This window comes from Callionymus lyra, chromosome 4 (assembly GCF_982586985.1).
Source record: "Callionymus lyra chromosome 4, fCalLyr1.hap1.1, whole genome shotgun sequence".
NCBI classification, from domain to species: Eukaryota; Metazoa; Chordata; class Actinopteri; order Syngnathiformes; family Callionymidae; genus Callionymus; species Callionymus lyra.
In genome coordinates, this window is record NC_141821.1 from 36,092,022 (window position 1) to 36,110,521 (window position 18,500).

At 46.3% G+C, this 18,500-nt stretch overlaps 3 protein-coding genes across 3 annotated transcripts; all 3 read right to left on the reverse strand.

Moving 5' to 3' along the window:
* Positions 1-3,575: 3,575 nt before the first annotated feature.
* LOC148082812 (uncharacterized) lies at positions 3,576-9,908 on the reverse strand. Its single transcript, XM_087790066.1, has 6 exons — positions 4,961-9,908; positions 4,698-4,892; positions 4,522-4,617; positions 4,286-4,421; positions 3,987-4,211; positions 3,576-3,912 (listed from the first exon to the last, which is right to left on the reverse strand). Exons 1-6 carry the CDS (start codon positions 5,021-5,023, stop codon positions 3,869-3,871), a joined length of 759 nt encoding a protein of 252 aa, XP_087646192.1. The 5' UTR covers positions 5,024-9,908; the 3' UTR covers positions 3,576-3,868.
* On the reverse strand, positions 9,546-15,142 carry LOC148082813 (uncharacterized). Its single transcript, XM_087790241.1, has 3 exons — positions 14,757-15,142; positions 9,782-14,132; positions 9,546-9,563 (listed from the first exon to the last, which is right to left on the reverse strand). The coding sequence occupies exons 1-3, from the start codon at positions 15,140-15,142 to the stop codon at positions 9,546-9,548; spliced, it is 4,755 nt and encodes a 1,584-aa protein (XP_087646367.1).
* A 160-nt stretch (positions 15,143-15,302) lies between these two features.
* On the reverse strand, positions 15,303-18,262 carry LOC148082814 (uncharacterized). Its single transcript, XM_087790242.1, has 5 exons — positions 18,200-18,262; positions 17,840-17,864; positions 17,376-17,751; positions 15,758-17,099; positions 15,303-15,362 (listed from the first exon to the last, which is right to left on the reverse strand). Exons 1-5 carry the CDS (start codon positions 18,260-18,262, stop codon positions 15,303-15,305), a joined length of 1,866 nt encoding a protein of 621 aa, XP_087646368.1.
* Between the last annotated feature and the right edge of the window lie 238 nt (positions 18,263-18,500).

Genomic DNA, 18,500 nt, shown 5'->3' on the forward strand with positions numbered 1-18,500 from the left:
AAAACCCATGACCGTCAACATCCGAAATGGGTGAGCAGCTATGAACTTGTTTAGATATTTGAACTCCAATATGGGCCTCCTCAGCTCCATGAGCACTTTTCAGTATCACAGGAGCTGACGAAGAGTGAAGAGGTATGGAGGAATGTTTCAGAGAAAGTTCACGGAGCTGATATGTGTTGAAAACGGATCACATGCGTGTCGGCACCACGTCATTCACCCCATCAACTACAGTCTCCGAATCCACTGGCGGTCCTGATCTGCTCGTTTCTCGTTAGATCGCCATACACATCTCCAGATGTCCAACCAGCAGGGGGCGGTAGCTCACAGCCCTCATCTGGTCTCGGAACTCCGAGAAAACCACACGCCAAGGTGCGTCCGTTCTGAGTCAAACCAGCTGGCCTCAACACTCCTGTGGGGGGGGGGGGGGGGGGGGACAGCTTACGGTCAACGTCAGCATAATGAGTTTCTATAATCTTACCTCATCAGCTGATGAAACCCACTGGACCCACACAGATGTCAACACAGAAGCGAAAGTTAACACAGCTGTTTGAGCCAGTCTCACTGACATCTGATTATAGGAGAACCAGAGATCCTGATCTTGAAACTGGTTCTTCACACCTGTCATGTCATCAGGGGCGGTTGTTCTGCCACCCCGCAGGATCCCAGGATAGAGAGAAAACCTTGGTGCATAATGGCGCCGTGACGTGCTGTTCCATGGCACTCCGGAACACCAAACCCTGAACCGGCTGCCCTCCCCACTCTTGAGGGGAGTCCATTGAGCTTTCTCAGAGACGAGGCAGGGCCTCGAGGATAAACCAATAGCGAAGCGGTTAGAGGGTGTTGGGAAAATTTGTTAAGTTCTCGATGCCTGGACAGAGTGAAAAACAACCAGAGTCAAAACTTGTTACTCGCGAGGGGAGACACTCAGACCGTAGAGACCACGCTCAAACAATCTCAGTGAACACCAACGATCTGTGTCTCCCTCACACTTCTTTATTTAGTTTCACAGCTACGTCAGCCACAACCAGGCTGGAACAGGTTTACAGATACGATGAACGTTGATTAGAGAGGGCACACGCGCTGGCGGGGGTTGACCTTCGGTTGGCAGGAGAAAGACAAGAACCATTTACAGTTTGTGGATTAAACGTCATGGTATGTGGTTTTATCAGTCACGAGGCACCGACATGTGAGGGACAAACATTTTGATCACTTACATTCTTATGACAGAGGGCTAGCACCAAGAAGTGGAACCACTTTTCCTTGTAAATCCTGATCAAAGTAGAATTGTTTGTCCCTTTCCACGCCCTCATTTAGATATTTAAATAATATTTAAATGAACCAGAGTCCTTCACTTTTCCCCATAATCAAAAAAAACTAATTAAAACATAAATTTTAAGTGGTTAACAGTTTATATTCATTCATATTAATCATTTCTGACATGGATCACATACTTACATTTAAATTAGTGTAGACGAGCTCCGGTGTAAATTATTATTAATGCGAAAACTTTATTTACAGAGACGATCATGGGCTTATTTGAAACATCTTAAACTGTGTATTTATATAAGTGTGTTTTTTAAGGAAATCGCGCCAATTACGTGATCACATTAGGGAAACTGGCTCCAGCTGCTTTCATTCTGCAGCTTCAGTTTGATGAGACTGATGTGAATTTCTCTAAGGAGATGAATTGAATAAAGTATCTATCTATCCATCTATCCATCTGTTCCACAAGAAAATCTGTGATTCTCGAAGACTTGAAGCCATCAGACGCAAACATCTTGTTCGTTATATTATAAAAAGAAACTCATAACTCATTTACATTTTTTCTGAATAGCATGAAATAGTGGATTAAAATAGTCAGTATAAAACAATCTATGTTGTCTTAATAATACAGATCATCAGATTGGTGAATGACACCATATCTATAAGTTTGTGAATAATTAAATATCCACTTGTAACTACAAACACTTGTGTGTGTGTGTTTATTATTGATCAATATTGATTGTTAAAGTAACTCTGATGTGAACATCTCAACATGACTAGTGAGGCATTCATCTGAGCAGTAAATAAGGACCTACGCCACCCCCCGGGAAGTCCAAACTTTTTAACGTTCTTTTCCTAATTGTTATATATGAACTTTGATGTTGAAAGGTATGTCCATGCGTTTTTTGTGCGTATGACCCCTTAGTACATCAGGCCCCAGATCAATATTTTGGGATTTGGGAAGTTCCAAATCATATCCTTGTGTTTTTGATGATTTTCCGTTGAACATATCTTCACTTATTTATGACACATTTGGAAGGATGTTTTGTAATGCATATGGATTACCAACATTGCACCACCAATCCAGGAAACCCTAAAAATAAAGTATTGGAAGGTATTAAAATTCATGAATAATTGTCCTTAATAATGTAAGATTGCCTTTTAAAACCTTCAAATTGTCAACACTTTATAAGTATCAAATATAATGATAGCTAACTTAAAATATTGCAGTTCTACTCCAACACGCTTCAGATAGCAACTTCAAAAATACTTGGGAAGTGTAGCTGAAAGCAGTACCTGGCAACCTGTACAAGTGTAGCGTTTGTAAGGTTATTGTCAATCTAAGATCGAGCTGGAGAAATAAATCAATTCAATAATTGAACCAAATGATCTACACTATACATGAAAACATAACAACCCTGTGGCCTTTTACAGATATCAAGGCAACAGATGTAATTGAACTCTGGTAAACCTTCTCCAGAGAGGTTACACTGCTACTGTAAATAAAGACGTTGCCAAAGTCTGCATGTGCGCTGTGGGTGACATATACATTGACAAAAATGTGGGAGGTTGTTTTGCCTGACATTGGTTGATTCAGTTTTACAACCATGGTGTTTGGCAGGAACCACTTAGAGCCTCTCACAAAGCTTCTTTGGATTCATCTTAAGGTTCTCTGAAAAATGCAGTTAAGAATGCATCTGGGAAACGATTGAATCTGGAAACCAAAGGTGCTTCCAGGTATCTCCTTTGCAGCTCCTGTCAACACAGCTCTTGGGGTGATAGTGAAGAAGGAGTCCATGGTGGCCAATGAGGAAGGGAGACTGCCCTACGAATCTAAGAATGTGTTGAGTATTGTTTTGTGCAAACGTTTATATTGAGACATGGAACAGATAATTAGAATAATGGAAGACAGCAAAAACAACTTTCGTGATCTTTGTTGTGTGTGTTGTAGAAGTGAGTTTGGCCACACTAATGCCACCTGCTGTCCCATTTAGTTAACTTGGAAAGGATTGTTAATGCTGCTGTAGATATGCCAAAAAAGGTGTGTAACCATAGTGATAAAATGTAGGTTGTCAATATTGGGTAAAACAAATTAGCTGCTCGGTGTGGTGGATTTCTAGTTCATATTTGTGCACTTTAGGAAAAAGACAAAGATTTTCATTGCAGGTCCTTGAACACCATCAAGTATGTTTTGTTTCTAGTACTACTACTACTACTTATGTGACGGTGATGTTTCATTGCTATTGTTGTTGTAAAGGTCTGGATCCACATTTGTTAAATCTTTGAGTATAATAAGTGTTGTCCAGAAAAGAGACGGAAAATATTATATCTTTATTTGTACGACATGTGTTGTACTCGACTCACAAAACAATAGGAGAAAACTGAAATTTCAATTCTACATTATACACTCACAAGAATGAAAGAGTAATTTAACATAATAGAACAAAGAACACATGTTTTCTCTTCATCCTACACTTTTTTGTCCATATTAAAATATAAGTAAGGAAAAGATTTACGCAACAAGTGTGGCTATGGTCAGTGTATATTATTTGTATTTTATATTTAAAGTATATAAGCATGAAATATCTTCATGTTCGTCTGTTCCTTATAGCATGGACAGGCTCAACAAACCCACTGTGATGAGGAGAGCTGCAGAGAGAGAGAGAAAAAAATGTAAAAACGCTCTTTTTAATCTACTGAATATTTTGCAGTGGTGTCCTTACCTTGTGTGAGTGACTGGTGCCGAGTTGTGGCGTGGCTTGTTGTTTTGTGGGCAGTTGTGTGTGGAGCAGAACCAACGGTGGTTGTCTTTTTCTGGACAGTTGTTTGTGAAGCAGGACTAACAGTGGTGTTGGTTTTCAGGATGTTGGTGGCAGTTGTATTCACATTTTCCACGTTTACGATGGGAGTTATCAGCTTAGGAACCGGGGTTCCCAATTCATCAGTATCTGAATCAAGAAATGAAAGGGAAAATGTAAAAAAGCTTATAAAATGTACATTTCAGTTCAATTGTCAACCTTACCTGCATTATAGGGTCCGTTTATTAAATGAACTGAGACATTGCCAATGGTTCTTAATCTTCCGAATGGTACAATAAGACAAAATGTACACTGGATTTTCATTCCATTAATATTCCCTTTCACAGAGTCGGCATTCAACTAAAAATAAATAAATTATTGTTAAAACAGGACTGATCGGCATTGTAGAGGATCCAAATATGTATCTCAAAAGACAAATCTTAAGATTAAGAGGGCTGACCTTAGTTTGCTTAAGCTTGCCGTTGTTAGAACGTGCAGTTAAGAATTTGAATTTTCCATTCTTATTGGCACAAACATATGTGGGGTCGTTACCACCCTGTGAAAAGAGGGAATGTCAACCACATTTAAAAACTGACATCATGATTGACAACATGCTCTCTCTCCATCAGCACTTACAATTACTAGGTCAGGCGAAAAACTACAAGCTATGTAGCCTGAACTTTGACCCGATAAAGAAACACAAGATTTTCCATTTCCATTTCCTGGCTGTGCTGAAAAAAAATGGCAAGTTTCTATTTCTGAAGGGTTACATGAAGCAGGTTCAGATGCACAGAAATGACCACTTCCACAACTTGCTGAATCCACAGGATCCTAGAAAAAGAAAAAAATAATTTTACAACTGTGGATCATTCCAACATAAAGAATACTGTTTCACTAACCTGGAGAACACCCACTGTGGTTTTTGTTGTCATTGCAGATGTGACTGTTGTTGTTTTTGCCATAGCTGTTGTTCTTCTTTTTGTTGTCAAAACTCCTGTGGTTGTGCTTCCTCCTGCTGATGTAACTGCTGATGTGCTTCCTCCTATTGCGGTAATTGTTTGTGTGATTCCTCCTGCTGCTGTGACAGCTGGTGTGCTGCCTTCTGCTGCTGTAGTTACTGGTGTACTTCCTCCTGCTGCTGTAACTGCTGCTGTAACTGCTGGTGTGCTTTCTCCTCCTGCTGTGACTGCTGCCGTAACTGCTGGTGTGCTTTCCCTAGCAGCTGTAACTGTTGGTATGCTTCCTACTGCTGCAGTAAATTCTGGTGTCGTTCCTTCTGCGGCTGTAACTGCTGGTGTGCTCCCTCCTACTAATGTAACTTCTACTGCTGATAGTGTGCCTCCTCCTGTTGCACTTAGAGCTGGTGTGCTTACGCCAGCTAATGTGACTGCTGCCGTAACTGATGTTGTGGTTTCTTTAGCAGCTGTAACTTCCGGTGTACTTCCTCCAGCTACTGTAACTGCTGGTGTGCTTTCTCCTACTGCTGTGATTGCTGGTGTGCTTCCTCCTACTGCAAACACTGATGGTGTGCTTCCAACTGTTGCGGTAATTGTTTGTGTGATTCCTCCTGCTGCTGTGACAGCTGCTGTGCTGCCTTCTGATGTTATAACTGCTGGTGTGATTCCTCCTAATGCTGTGATTGCTGGTGTGCTTCTTCCTACTGCTGTGCTTCCTCCTGTTGCGGTAATTGTTTGTGTGATTCCTCCTGCTGCTGTGACAGCTAGTGTGCTTCCTCGAGTGTCTGTAATTGCTGGTGTGCTTCCTCCTTCTGCTGTGACAGCTAGTGTGCTTGCTCCTCCTGCAGTGACTGCTGCTGTAACTGCTGGTGTGCTTTCTTTAACAGCTGTAACTGCTGGTGTGCTAGCTCCTGCTTCTGTAACTGCTGGTGTGCTTCCTCCTAATGCTGTGATTGCTGGTGTGCTCCCTCCTACTAATGTAACTAATGCTGTATTTGATAGTGTGCCTCCTCCTGTTGCAGTTAGAGCTGGTGTGCTTACACCAGCTAATGTGACTGCTGCCGTAACTGATGTTGTGCTTTCTTTAGAAGCTGTAACTGCAGGTGTACTTCCTCTGGCTACTGTAACTGCTGGTGTGCTTTCTCCTACTGCTGTGATTGCTGGTGTGCTTCCTCCTGCTGCTAACACTGATTGTGTGGTTCCAACTGTTGAGGTTATTGTTTGTATGATTCCTCCTGCTGCTGTGACAGCTGGTGTGCTGCCTTCTGATGTTATAACTGCTGGTGTGATTCCTCCTAATGCTGTGATTGCTGGTGTGCTCCTTCCTGCTGCTGTGCTTCCTCCTGTTGCCGGAATTTCTTGTGTGATTCCTCCTGCTGCTGTGACAGTCAGTGTGCTTCCTCGAGCGGCTGTGATTGCTGGTGTGCTTCCTCCTGCTGCTGTGACAGCTAGTGTGCTTCCTCCTCCTGTTGTGACTGCTGCTGTAACTGCTGGTGTGCTTTCTCTAGCAGCTGTAACTGCTGGTGTGCTACCTCCTGCTTCTGTAACTGCTGGTGTGCTTCCTCCTACTGCTGTGAGTGCTGGTGTGCTTCTTCCTGCTGCTGTGCTTCCTCCTGTTGCCGGAATTTCTTGTGTGATTCCTCCTGCTGCTGTGACAGCAAGTGTGCTTCCTCCTCCTGCTGTGAATGCTGCTGTAACTGCTGGTGTGCTTTCTCTAGCAGCTGTAACTGCTGGTGTGCTACCTCCTGCTTCTGTAACTGCTGGTGTGCTTCCTCCTACTGCTGTGATTGCTGGTGTGCTTCTTCCTGCTGCTGTGCTTCCTCCTGTTGCAGGAATTGTTTGTGTGATTCCTCCTGCTGCTGTGACAGCTAGTGTGCTTCCTTGAGCATCTGTAACTGCTGGTGTGCTTCCTCCTGCTGCTGTGACAGCTAGTGTGCTTCCTCCTCCTGCAGTGACTGCTGCTGTAACTGCTGGTGTGCTTTCTTTAGCACCTGTAACTGCTGGTGTGCTACCTACTGCTTCTGTAACTGTTGGTGTGATTGCTGGTGTGCTCCTTCCTGCTGCTGTGCTTGCTCGAGCAGCTGTAATTGCTGGTGTGCTTCCTCCTACTGCTGTGACAGCTAGTGTGTTTCCTCCTCCTGCTGTGACTGCTGCTGTAACTGCTGGTGTGCTTTCTGTAGCAGCTGTAACTGATGGTGTGCTACCTCCTGCTTCTGTAACTGCTGGTGTGCTTTCTCTAACAACTGTAACTTCTGGTGTGCTTCCTCCTGCTGATGTAGCTGCTGATGTGATTCCCTCAGCTACTGTAACTGCTGGTGTGCTTCCTCCTAGTGCTGTGATTGCTGGTGTGCTTCCTTCTGCTGCTGTCACTGATGGTGTGCTTCCTCCTGTTGCGGTAGATGTTTGTGTGCTACCTCCTGCTTCTGTAACTGTTGGTGTGCTTCCTCCTACTTCTGTGATTGCTGGTGTGATTCCTCCTCCTGCTGTGGCAGCTAGTGTGCTTCCTCGAGCCTCTGTAACTACTGGTGTGCTTCCTCCTGCTGCTGTGACAGCTAGTGTGCTTCCTCCTCCTGCAGTGACTGCTGCTGTAACTACTGGTGTGCTTTCTTTAGCAACTGTAACTGCTGGTGTGCTACCTACTGCTTCTGTAACTGTTGGTGTGATTGCTGGTGTGCTCCTTCCTGCTGCTGTGCTTCCTCGAGCAGCTGTAATTGCTGGTGTGCTTCCTCCTGCTTCTGTGACAGCTAGTGTGCTTCCTCCTCCTGCTGTGACCGCTGCTGTAACTGCTGCTGTGCTTTCTCTAGCAGCAGTAACTGATGGTGTGCTACCTCCTGCAACTGTAACTTCTGGTGTGCTTCCTCCTGCTGATGTAACTGGTGATGTGCTTCCTTCAGCTACTATAACTGCTGGTGTGCTGCCTCCTAGTGCTGTGATTGCTGGTGTGCTTCCTTCTGCTGCTGTCACTGATGGTGTGCTTCCTCCTGTCGCGGTAGATGTTTGTGTGATTCCTCCTGCTGCTGTGACTGCTGGTGTGCTGCCTTCTGATGCTATAACTTCTGTTGTGCTTCCTCCTTCTGCTGTGATTGCTGCTGTAATTGCTGGTGTGCTTTCTCTAGCAGCTGTAACTGCTGGTGTGCTACCTCCTGCTTCTGTAACTGCTGGTGTGCCTTCTCCTACTGCTGTGATTGCTCGTGTGCTTCCTCCTGTTGCGGAATTTGTTTGTGTGCTTCCTCCTCCTGCCGTGAGTGCTGCTGTGACTGCTAGTGTGCTTTCTCTAGCAACTATAACTGCTGGTGTGCTACCACCTGCTTCTGTAACTGCTGGTCTGCTTCCTCCTACTGCGGTAATTGTTTGTGTGATTCCTCCTGCTGCTGTGACAGCTGGTGTGCTGCCTTCTGCTGCCGTAATTACTGGTGTACCTTCTCCTGCTGCTGTAACTGCTGGTGTGCTTCTTCCTGTTGCAGTTACTACTGGTGTGCGTCTTCTTGTTGTTGGTGTGCTTCCTCCTGCTGATGTAACTGCTGGTGTGCTTTCTCCTCCTGCTGTGACTGCTGCCGCAGCTGTAACTGCTGGTGTGCTTTCTCTAGCAGCTGTAACTGTTGGTGTGCTTCCTACTGCTGCAGTAAATTCTGGTGTCGTTCCTTCTGCGGCTGTAACTGCTGGTGTGCTCCCTCCTACTAATGTAACTAATGCTGTATTTGATAGTGTGCCTCCTCCTGTTGCAGTTAGAGCTGGTGTGCTTATGCCAGCTAATGTGACTGCTGCCGTTACTGATGTTGTGCTTTCTTTAGAAGCTGTAACTGCCGGTGTTCTTCCTCCGGCGACTGTAACTGCTGGTGTGCTTTCTCCTACTGCTGTGATTGCTTGTGTGCTTCCTCCTGCTGCTAACACTGATGGTGTGCTTCCAACTGTTGCAGTAATTGTTTGTTTGATTCCTCCTGCTGCTGTGACAGCTGGTGTGCTGCCTTCTGATGTTATAACTGCTGGTGTGATTCCTCCTAATGCTGTGATTGCTGGTGTGCTTCTTCCTGCTGCTGTGCTTCCTCCTGTTGCAGGAATTGTTTGTGTTATTCCTCCTGCCGCTGTGACAGCTAGTGTGCTTCCTCGTGTGGCTGTAACTGCTGGTGTGCTTCCTCTAGCAGCTGTAACTGCTGGTGTGCTTTCTCTAGCAGCTGTAACTGCTGGTGTGCTACCTCCTGCTTCTGTAAGTGCTGATGTGCTTCCTCCTGCTGCTGTGACTGCAAGTGTACTTTCACCAGCTGCTGTTAGTGCTAGTGGACTTTCTCCTGCTGCTGTGACTGCTGCCGTAACTGCTGGTGTGCTTACTCCTGTTGCGGTATTTGTTTGTTTGGTCGATGGTGTTGGGCTTACAGCTTGACTAGTTGATGGTGTTGTGCTAATAGTTGGTGTAGTCGAGGTTGTTTGGCTAAATGCTGGTGTAGTCAATGGTGTTGGGCTAACAGTTGCTGTATTCAAGGATGTTGGACTAATAGTTTTTGTGCTCAATAGGGTTGGGCTAACAGTGGATTTAGTCGATGGCTTTGGGCTAATGGAAAGTGTGGTCAAGGGTGTGGGGCTAACAGTTGATGGCGTTGATAGTGTGCTTCCTCCTACTGCTTTGATTTCTGGTGTGCTCCTTCCTGCTGCTGTACTTCCTCCTGTTGCTGGAATTTCTTGTGTGATTCCTCCTGCTGCTGTGACAGTTAGTGTGCTTCCTCCTCCTGCTGTGACTGCTGCTGTAACTGCTGGTGTGCTTCCTCCTACTGCTGTGATTGCTGGTGTGCTTCTTCCTGCTGCTGTGCTTCCTCCTGTTGCCGGAATTTCTTGTGTAATTCCTCCTGCTGCTGTGACAGTTAGTGTGCTTCCTCGAGCGGCTATGATTGCTGGTGTGCTTCCTCCTGCTGCTGTGACAGCTAGTGTGCTTCCTCCTCCTGCTGTGACTGCTGCTGTAACTGCCGGTGTGCTTTCTCTAGCAGCTGTAACTGCTGGTGTGCTACCTCCTGCTTCTGTAACTGCTGGCGTGCTTCCTCCTACTGCTGTGATTGCCGGTGTGCTTCCTCCTGTTGCGGGAATTGTTTGTTTGATTCCTCCTGCTGCTGTGACAGCTAGTGTGCTTCCTCGAGCGTCTGTAACTGCTGGTGTGCTTCCTCCTGCTGCTGTGACTGCTGCTGTAACTGCTGGTGTGCTTTCTTTAGCACCTGTAACTGCTGGTGTGCTACTTACTGCTTCTGTGCTTCCTCGAGCATCTGTAATTGCTGGTGTGCTTCCTCCTGCTGCTGTGACAGCTAGTGTGCTTCCTCCTCCTGCTGTGACTGCTGCTGTAACTGCTGGAGTGCTTTCTCTCGCAGCTGTAACTGATGGTGTGCTACCTCCTGCTTCTGTAACTGCTGGTGTGCTTTCTCTAACAACTGTAACTTCTGGTGTGCTTCCTCCTGCTGATGTAACTGCTGATGTGCTTCCTTCAGCTACTGTAACTGCTGGTGTGCTTCCTCCTAGTGCTGTGATTGCTGGTGTGCTTCCTTCTGCTGCTGTCACTGATGGTGTGCTTCCTCCTGTTGCGGTAGATGTTTGTGTGCTACCTCCTGCTGCTGTGACTGCTGGTGTGCTTCCTCCTAATGCTGTGATTGCTGGTGTGCTTCTTCCTGCTGCTGTGCTTCCTCCTGTTGCGGGAATTGTTTGTATGATTCCTCCTGCTGCTGTGACAGCTAGTGTGCTTCCTCGAGCATCTGTAACTGCTGGTGTGCTTCCTCCTGCTGCTGTGACAGCTAGTGTGCTTCCTCCTCTTGCAGTGACTGCTTCTGTAACTGCTGGTGTGCTTTCTTTAGCACCTGTAACTGCTGGTGTGCTGCCTACTGCTTCTGTAACTGTTGGTGTGATTCCTGGTGTGCTCCTTCCTGCTGCTGTGCTTCCTCGAGCAGCTGTATTTGCTGGTGTGCTTCCTCCTGCTGCTGTGACAGCTAGTGTGCTTCCTCCTCCTGCTGTGACTGCTGCTGTAACTGCTGCTGTGCTTTCTCTAGCAGCTGTAACTGATGGTGTGCTACCTCCTGCTTCTGTAACTGCTGGTGTGCTTTCTCGAACAACTGTAACTTCTGGTGTGCTTCCTCCTGCTGATGTAACTGCTGATGTGCTTCCTTCAGCTACTGTAACTGCTGGTGTGCTTCCTCCTAGTGCTGTGATTGCTGGTGTGCTTCCTTCTGCTGCTAACACTGATGGTGTGCTTCCTCCTGTCGCGGTAGATGTTTGTGTGATTCCTCCTGCTGCTGTGACTGCTGGTGTGCTGCCTTCTGATGCTATAACTTCTGGTGTGCTTCCTCCTTCTGCTGTGATTGCTGCTGTAATTGCTGGTGTGCTTTCTCTAGCAGCTGTAACTGCTGGTGTGGTACCTCCTGCTTCTGTAACTGCTGGTGTGCCTTCTCCTACTGCTGTGATTGCTGGTGTGCTTCCTCCTGTTGCGGAATTTGTTTGTGTGATTCCTCCTGCTGCTGTGACAGCTGGTGTGCTGCCTTCTGCTGCCGTAATTACTGGTGTACCTTCTCCTGCTGCTGTAACTGCTGGTGTGCTTCTTCCTGTTGCAGTTACTACTGGTGTGCGTCTTCTTGTTGCTGGTGTGCTTCCTCCTGCTGATCTAACTGCTGGTGTGCTTTCTCCTCCTGCTGTGACTGCTGCCGCAGCTGTCACTGCTGGTGTGCTTTCTCTAGCAGCTGTAACTGTTGGTGTGCTTCCTACTGCTGCAGTAAATTCTGGTGTCGTTCCTTCTGTGACTGTAACTGCTGGCGTGCTCCCTCCTACTAATGTAACTAATGCTGTATTTGATAGTGTGCCTCCTCCTGTTGCAGTTAGAGCTGGTGTGCTTACGCCAGCTAATGTGACTGCTGCCGTTACTGATGTTGTGCTTTCTTTAGAAGCTGTAACTGCCGGTGTTCTTCCTCTTACAGTTGATGTAGATGATGGTGTTAGGATAACAGTTGGTGTGGTCGATTGCGTTGGGCTAACGGTTGGTGTGGTCGATTCTGTGGAGCTAACAGTTGGTGTACTTGATGCTGTTGGAATAACAGTTGTAGTTGAGGGTTTTGGGCAAATAGTTGGAGTAATCGATGGTCTTGGGCTAACTTTTGGTTTTGTGGATGGTGTTGGGCTAACAGTCGGTGTAGTTGATGGTGTTAGGCTAATTGTTGGTGTAGTTGATGGCGTTGGGATAACAGTATGTGTGGTCGATTGCGTCGGGCTAACGGTTGGTGTGGTCAATCGTGTGGGGCTAACAGTTTGTGTAGTTGATGGTGTTGGGCTAATGGTTGGTGTAGTTGTTGGTGATGGGCTAACGGTTGGAGTAGTCGATGATGTTTGGCTAACAGTCGGTGTTGTTGATGATGTTAGGCTAACAGTTGGTGTAGTTGATGGTTTTGGGCTTACAGTTGGTGTAGTTAATGGTGTTGGGCTACCAGTTGGAGAAGTCGATGGTGTTGGGCTAACAATTTTTGTAGTTGATGGTGTTGGGCTAATGGTCGGTGTACTCATTGGTGATGGGCTAATGGTTGGAGTAGTCGATGATGTTGGGCTAATGGTTGGTAGAGTTGACGGTGTAGGGCTAACAGTTTGTATTGTCGATGGTGTTGGGCTAACAGTTGGTGTGGTAGATGGTTTTGGGCTAACAGTTGGCGTAGTCGATGGTTTTAGGCTAACAGTTAGTGTAATTGATGGTGTTATGCTAACAGTTGGTGTAGTTAATGGCGTTGGGATAACAGAATGTGTGGCCGATTGCGTTGGGCTAACGGTTTGTGTGGTCGATGGTGTGGGGCTAACAGTTTGTGTAGTTGATGGTGTTGGGCTTATGGTTGGTGTAGTCTTTGGTGATGGGCTAATGGTTGGAGTAGTCGATGATGTTTGGCTAACAGTCAGTGTAGTCGATGGTTTTAGGCTTACAGTTAGTGTAGTAGATGGTGTTATGCTAACAGTTGGAGTACTCGATGATGTTGTACTAACAGATGGTGTGATCGATTGCGTGGGGCTAACAGTTGGTGTCGTCGATGGTTTTGGGCTAATGGTAGGTGTGGTCGAGGGTGTGAGGCTAACAGTTGGTGTGGTTGATGGCGTTGGGCTAATTGTTGTTATAGTCATTGGTGTTGGGCTAATGGTTGGAGTAGTCAATGATGTTGGGCTAATGGTTGGTGTAATTGACGGTGTTGGGATAACAGTTGGTATTGCCGAAGTTGTTGGACTAACAATTGGTGTGGTCGATGGCGTTGGGCTAACGGTTGGTGTGGTAGATGGTTTTGGGCTAACAGTTTGTGTGGTTGATGGCGTTGTGCTAATTGCTGGTGTGGTAGATGGTTTTGTGCTAATGGTTGGAGTAGTCGATGATGTTGGGCTAACAGTTTGTATAGTTGATGGTTTTTGGCTTACAGTTGTTGTAGTTAATGGTGTTGGGCTAGCGGTTGGAGAAGTCGATGGTGTTGGGCTAACAATTTTTGTAGTTGATGGTGTTGGGCTAATGGTTGGTGTAGTCGTTGGTGATGGGCTAATGGTTGGAGTAGTCGATGATGTTGGGCTAATGGTTGGTGTGGTTGATGGTTTTAGGCTAACGGTTGATGTGGTAGATGGTTTTGGGCTAACAGTTGGTGTGGTTGATTGCGTTGGGCTAATGGTTGGTGTAGTCGTTGGTGTTGGGCTAATGGTTGGAGTAGTCAACAGTGTTGGGCTAGTGGTTGGTGTAGTTGACTGTGTTGGGATAACAGTTTGTATTGTCGATGTTGTTGGGCTATATTTCGGTGTGGTCGATGGCATTTGGCTAACGGTTGGTGTGGTCGATGGCGTTGGGCTAATTGTTGTTATAGTCATTGGTGTTGGGCTAATGGTTGGAGTAGTCAACGATGCTGGGCTAATGGTTGGTGTAGTTGACGGTGTTGGGATAACAGTTGGTATTGTCGATGTTGTTGGGCTATATTTCGGTTTGGTCGATGGCATTTGGCTAACGGTTGGTGTGGTTGATGGCGTTGGGCTAATTGTTGTTATAGTCATTGGTGTTGGACTAACAATTGGTGTGGTCGATGACGTTGGGCTAAGGGTTGGTGTGGTAGATGGTTTTGGGCTAACAGTTGGTGTGGTTGATGGCGTTGTGCTAATTGCTGGTGTGGTAGATGGTTTTGTGCTAATGGTTGGAGTAGTCGATGATGTTGGGCTAACAGTTTGTGTAGTCGATGGTTTTTGGCTTACAGTTGTTGTAGTTAATGGTGTTGGGCTAGCGGTTGTGTAAGTCGATGGTGTTGGGCTAACAATTTTTGTAGTTGATGGTGTTGGGCTTATCGTTTGTGTAGTCGTCGGTGATGGGCTAATGGTTTGAGTAGTCGATGATGCTGGGCTAATGGTTGGGGTAGTTGACGGTGTTGGGCTAACAGTTGGTATTGTTGATGGTGTTGGACTAACAGTTGGTGTGGTCGATGGTTTTGGGCTAACAGTTGGTATTGTTGACGGTGTTGGGCTAACAGTTGGTGTGGTCGATGGTGTGGGGCTAACAGTTTGTGTAATCGATGGTTTTCTACTAACAGTTGGTGCAGTCGATGATGTTGGGCTAACAATTTTTGTAGTTGATGGTGTTGGGCTAATGGTTGGTGTAGTCGTTGGTGATGGGCTAATGGTTGGAGTAGTCGATGATGTTGGGCTAATGGTTGGTGTGGTTGATGGTTTTAGGCTAACGGTTGATGTGGTAGATGGTTTTGGGCTAACAGTTGGTGTGGTTGATTGCGTTGGGCTAATGGTTGGTGTAGTCGTTGGTGTTGGGCTAATGGTTGGAGTAGTCAACAGTGTTGGGCTAGTGGTTGGTGTAGTTGACTGTGTTGGGATAACAGTTCGTATTGTCGATGTTGTTGGGCTATATTTCGGTGTGGTCGATGGCATTTGGCTAACGGTTGGTGTGGTTGATGGCGTTGGGCTAATTGTTGTTATAGTCATTGGTATTGGGCTAATGGTTGGAGTAGTCAACGATGTTGGGCTAATGGTTGGTGTAGTTGACGGTGTTGGGATAACAGTTGGTATTGTCGATGTTGTTGGGCTATATTTCGGTGTGGTCGATGGCATTTGGCTAACGGTTGGTGTGGTTGATGGCGTTGGGCTAATTGTTGTTATAGTCATTGGTGTTGGACTAACAATTGGTGTGGTCGATGACGTTGGGTTAAGGGTTGGTGTGGTAGATGGTTTTGGGCTAACAGTTTGTGTGGTTGAGGGCGTTGTGCTAATTGCTGGTGTGGTAGATGGTTTTGTGCTAATGGTTGGAGTAGTCGATGATGTTGGGCTAACAGTTTGTGTAGTCGATGGTTTTTGGCTTACAGTTGTTGTAGTTAATGGTGTTGGGCTAACAGTTGGTGTGGTCGATGGTGTGGGGCTAACAGTTTGTGTAATCGATGGTTTTCTACTAACAGTTGGTGCAGTCGATGATGTTGGGCTAACAGTTGGTATGGTTGATGGCTTTAGGCTAACGGTTGATGTGGTAAATGGTTTTGTGCTAACAGTTGGTGTGGTTGATTGCGTTGGGCTAATGGTTGGTGCAGTCGTTGGTGTTGGGCTAATGGTTGGAGTAGTCAATAGTGTTGGGCTAGTGGTTGGTGTAGTTGACGATGTTGGGATAACAGTTGGTATTGTCGATGTTGTTGGGTTATATTTTGGTGTGGTCGATGGCATTTGGCTAACGGTTGGTGTGGTAGATGGTGTTGGGCTAACAGTTTGTGTAGTCGATGGTTTTGGGCTTACAGTTGGTGTAGTTAATGGTGTTGGGCTAGCGGTTGGGGAAGTCGATGGTGTTGGGCTAACAATTTTTGTAGTTGATGGTGTTCGGCTAATGGTTGGCGTAGTCGTTGGGGATGGGCTAATGGTTGGAGTAGCTGATGATGTTGGCCTAATGGTTGGTGTAGTTGACAGTGATGGGCTAACAGTTGGTGTGGTTGAAGGCGTTGGGCTAATGGTTGGTGTGGTAGATGGTTTTGGGCTAACAGTTGGTGTGGTTGATGGCGATGGGCTAATTGCTGGTGTGGTAGATGATTTTGTGCTAATGGTTGGAGTAATCGATGATGTTGGGCTAACAGTTGGTGTAGTCAATGGTTTTAGGCTTACAGTTAGTGTAGTTGATGGTGTTATGCTAACAGTTGGAGTAGTCGATGATGTTGTGCTAACAGTTGGTGTGGTCGATTGCGTGGGGCTAACAGTTGGTGTCGTCGATGGTGTTGGGCTTACAGTTGGTGTAGTTAATGGTGTTGGGCTAGCGGTTGGGGAAGTCGATGGTGTTGGGCTAACAATTTTTGAAGTTGATGGTGTTGGGCTAATGGTTGGTGTAGTCGTTGGTGATGGGCTAATGGTTGGAGTAGCTGATGATGTTGGCTTACTGGTTGGTGTAGTTGACGGTGATGGGCTAACAGTTGGTGTGGTTGATGGCGTTGGGCTAACGGTTGGTGTGGTAGATGGTTTTGGGCTAACAGTTGGTGTGGTTGATGGCGTTGGGCTAATTGTTGGTATAGTCATTGGTGTTGGGCTAATGGTTGGAGTAGTCAATGATGTTGGGCTAATGGTTGGTGTAGTTGACGGTGTTGGGATAAATGGTTTTGTGGTTGATGGTGTGGTTGATGGCGTTGGGCAAATCGTTGGTGTGGTAGATGGTTTTGGGCTAACGGTTGGTGTGGTCGATGTTGTTTGGCTTACAGTTGGTGTAGTCGATGATGTTGTGCTAACAGTTGGTGTGGTCGATTGCGTGGGGCTAACAGTTGGTGTCATCGATGGTTTTGGGCTTACAGTTGGTGTAGTTAATGGTGTTGGGCTAGCGGTTGGAGAAGTCGACGGTGTTGGGCTAATCATTTTTGTAGTTGATGGTGTTGGGTTAATGGTTGGTGTAGTCGTTGGTGATGGGCTAATGGTTGGGGTAGCTGATGATGTTGGGCTAATGGTTGGTTTAGTTGACGGTGTTGGGCTAACAGTTGGTATTGTTGATGGTTTTGGGCTAACAGTTGGTGTGGTTGATGGCGTTGGGCTAATCGTTGGTGTGGTAGATGGTTTTGGGCTAACGGTTGGTGTGGTCGATGTTGTTTGGCTTACAGTTGGTGTAGTCGATGATGTTGTGCTAACAGTTGGTGTGGTCGATTGCGTGGGGCTAACAGTTGGTGTCATCGATGGTTTTGGGCTTACAGTTGGTTTAGTTAATGGTTTTGGGCTAACAGTTGGAGTAGTCGATGATGTTGTGCTAACAGTTGGTGTGGTCGATTGCGTGGGGCTAACAGTTGGTGTCGTCGATGGTTTTGGGCTTACAGTTGGTGTGGTTAATGGTGTTGGGCTAGCGGTTGGGGATTTTGATGGTGTTGGGCTAACAATTTTTGTAGTTGATGGTGTTGGGCTAATGGTTGGTGTAGTCGTTGGTGCTGGCCTAATGGTTGGTGTAGTTGACGGTGATGGGCTAACAGTTGGTGTGGTTGATGGCGTTGGGCTAACGGTTGGTGTAGTAGATGGTTTTGGGCTAACAGTTGGTGTGGTTGATGGCGTTGGGCTAATCGTTGGTGTAGTCATTGGTGTTGGGCTAATCGTTGGAGTAGTCAATGATGTTGGGCTAATGGTTGGTGTAGTTGACGGTGTTGGGATAACAGTTTGTATTGCCGATGTTGTTGGGCTAACAGTTGGTATGGTCGATGGCGTTGGGCTAACGGTTGGTGTGGTAGAGGGCTTTGGGCTAACAGTTGGTGTGGTTGATGGCGTTGTGCTAATTGCTAGTGTGGTAGATGGTTTTGTGCTAATGGTTGGAGGAGTCGATGATGTTGGGCTAAAAGTTTGTGTAGTCAATGGTTTTTGGCTCACAGTTGTTGTAGTCAATGGTGTTGGGCTAGCGGTTGGAGAAGTCGATGGTGTTGGGCTTACAATTTTTGTAGTTGAAGGTGTTGGGCTAATGGTTGGTGTAGTCGTTGGTGATGGGCTTACAGTTGGTGTAGATGACGATGTTGGGCTAACAGTTTGTGTAGTCGATGGTTTTGGGCTAACAGTTGGTGTGGTTGATTGCGTTGGGCTAACGGTTGGGGAAGTCGATGGTGTTGGGCTAATAATTTTTGTAGTTGATGGTGTTGGGCTAATGGTTGGTGTAGTCGTTGGTGATGGGCTAATGGTTGGAGTAGTCGATGATGTTGGGCCAACAGTTGGTGTAGTCGACGGTATTGGGCTTACAGTTGGTGTAGTTAATGGTGTTGGGCTAGCGGTTGGAGAAGTCGACGGTGTTGGGCTAATCATTTTTGTAGTTGATGGTGTTGGGCTAATGGTTGGTGTAGTCGTTGGTGATGGGCTAATGGTTGGAGTAGCTGATGATGTTGGGCTAATGGTTGGTGTAGTTGACGGTGTTGGGCTTACAGTTAGTGTAGTTGATGGTGTTTTGCTAACAGTTGGAGTAGTCGATGATGTTGTGCTAATGGTTGGTGTAGTTGACGGTGTTGGGCTAACAGTTTGTATTGTTGATGGTTTTGGGCTTACA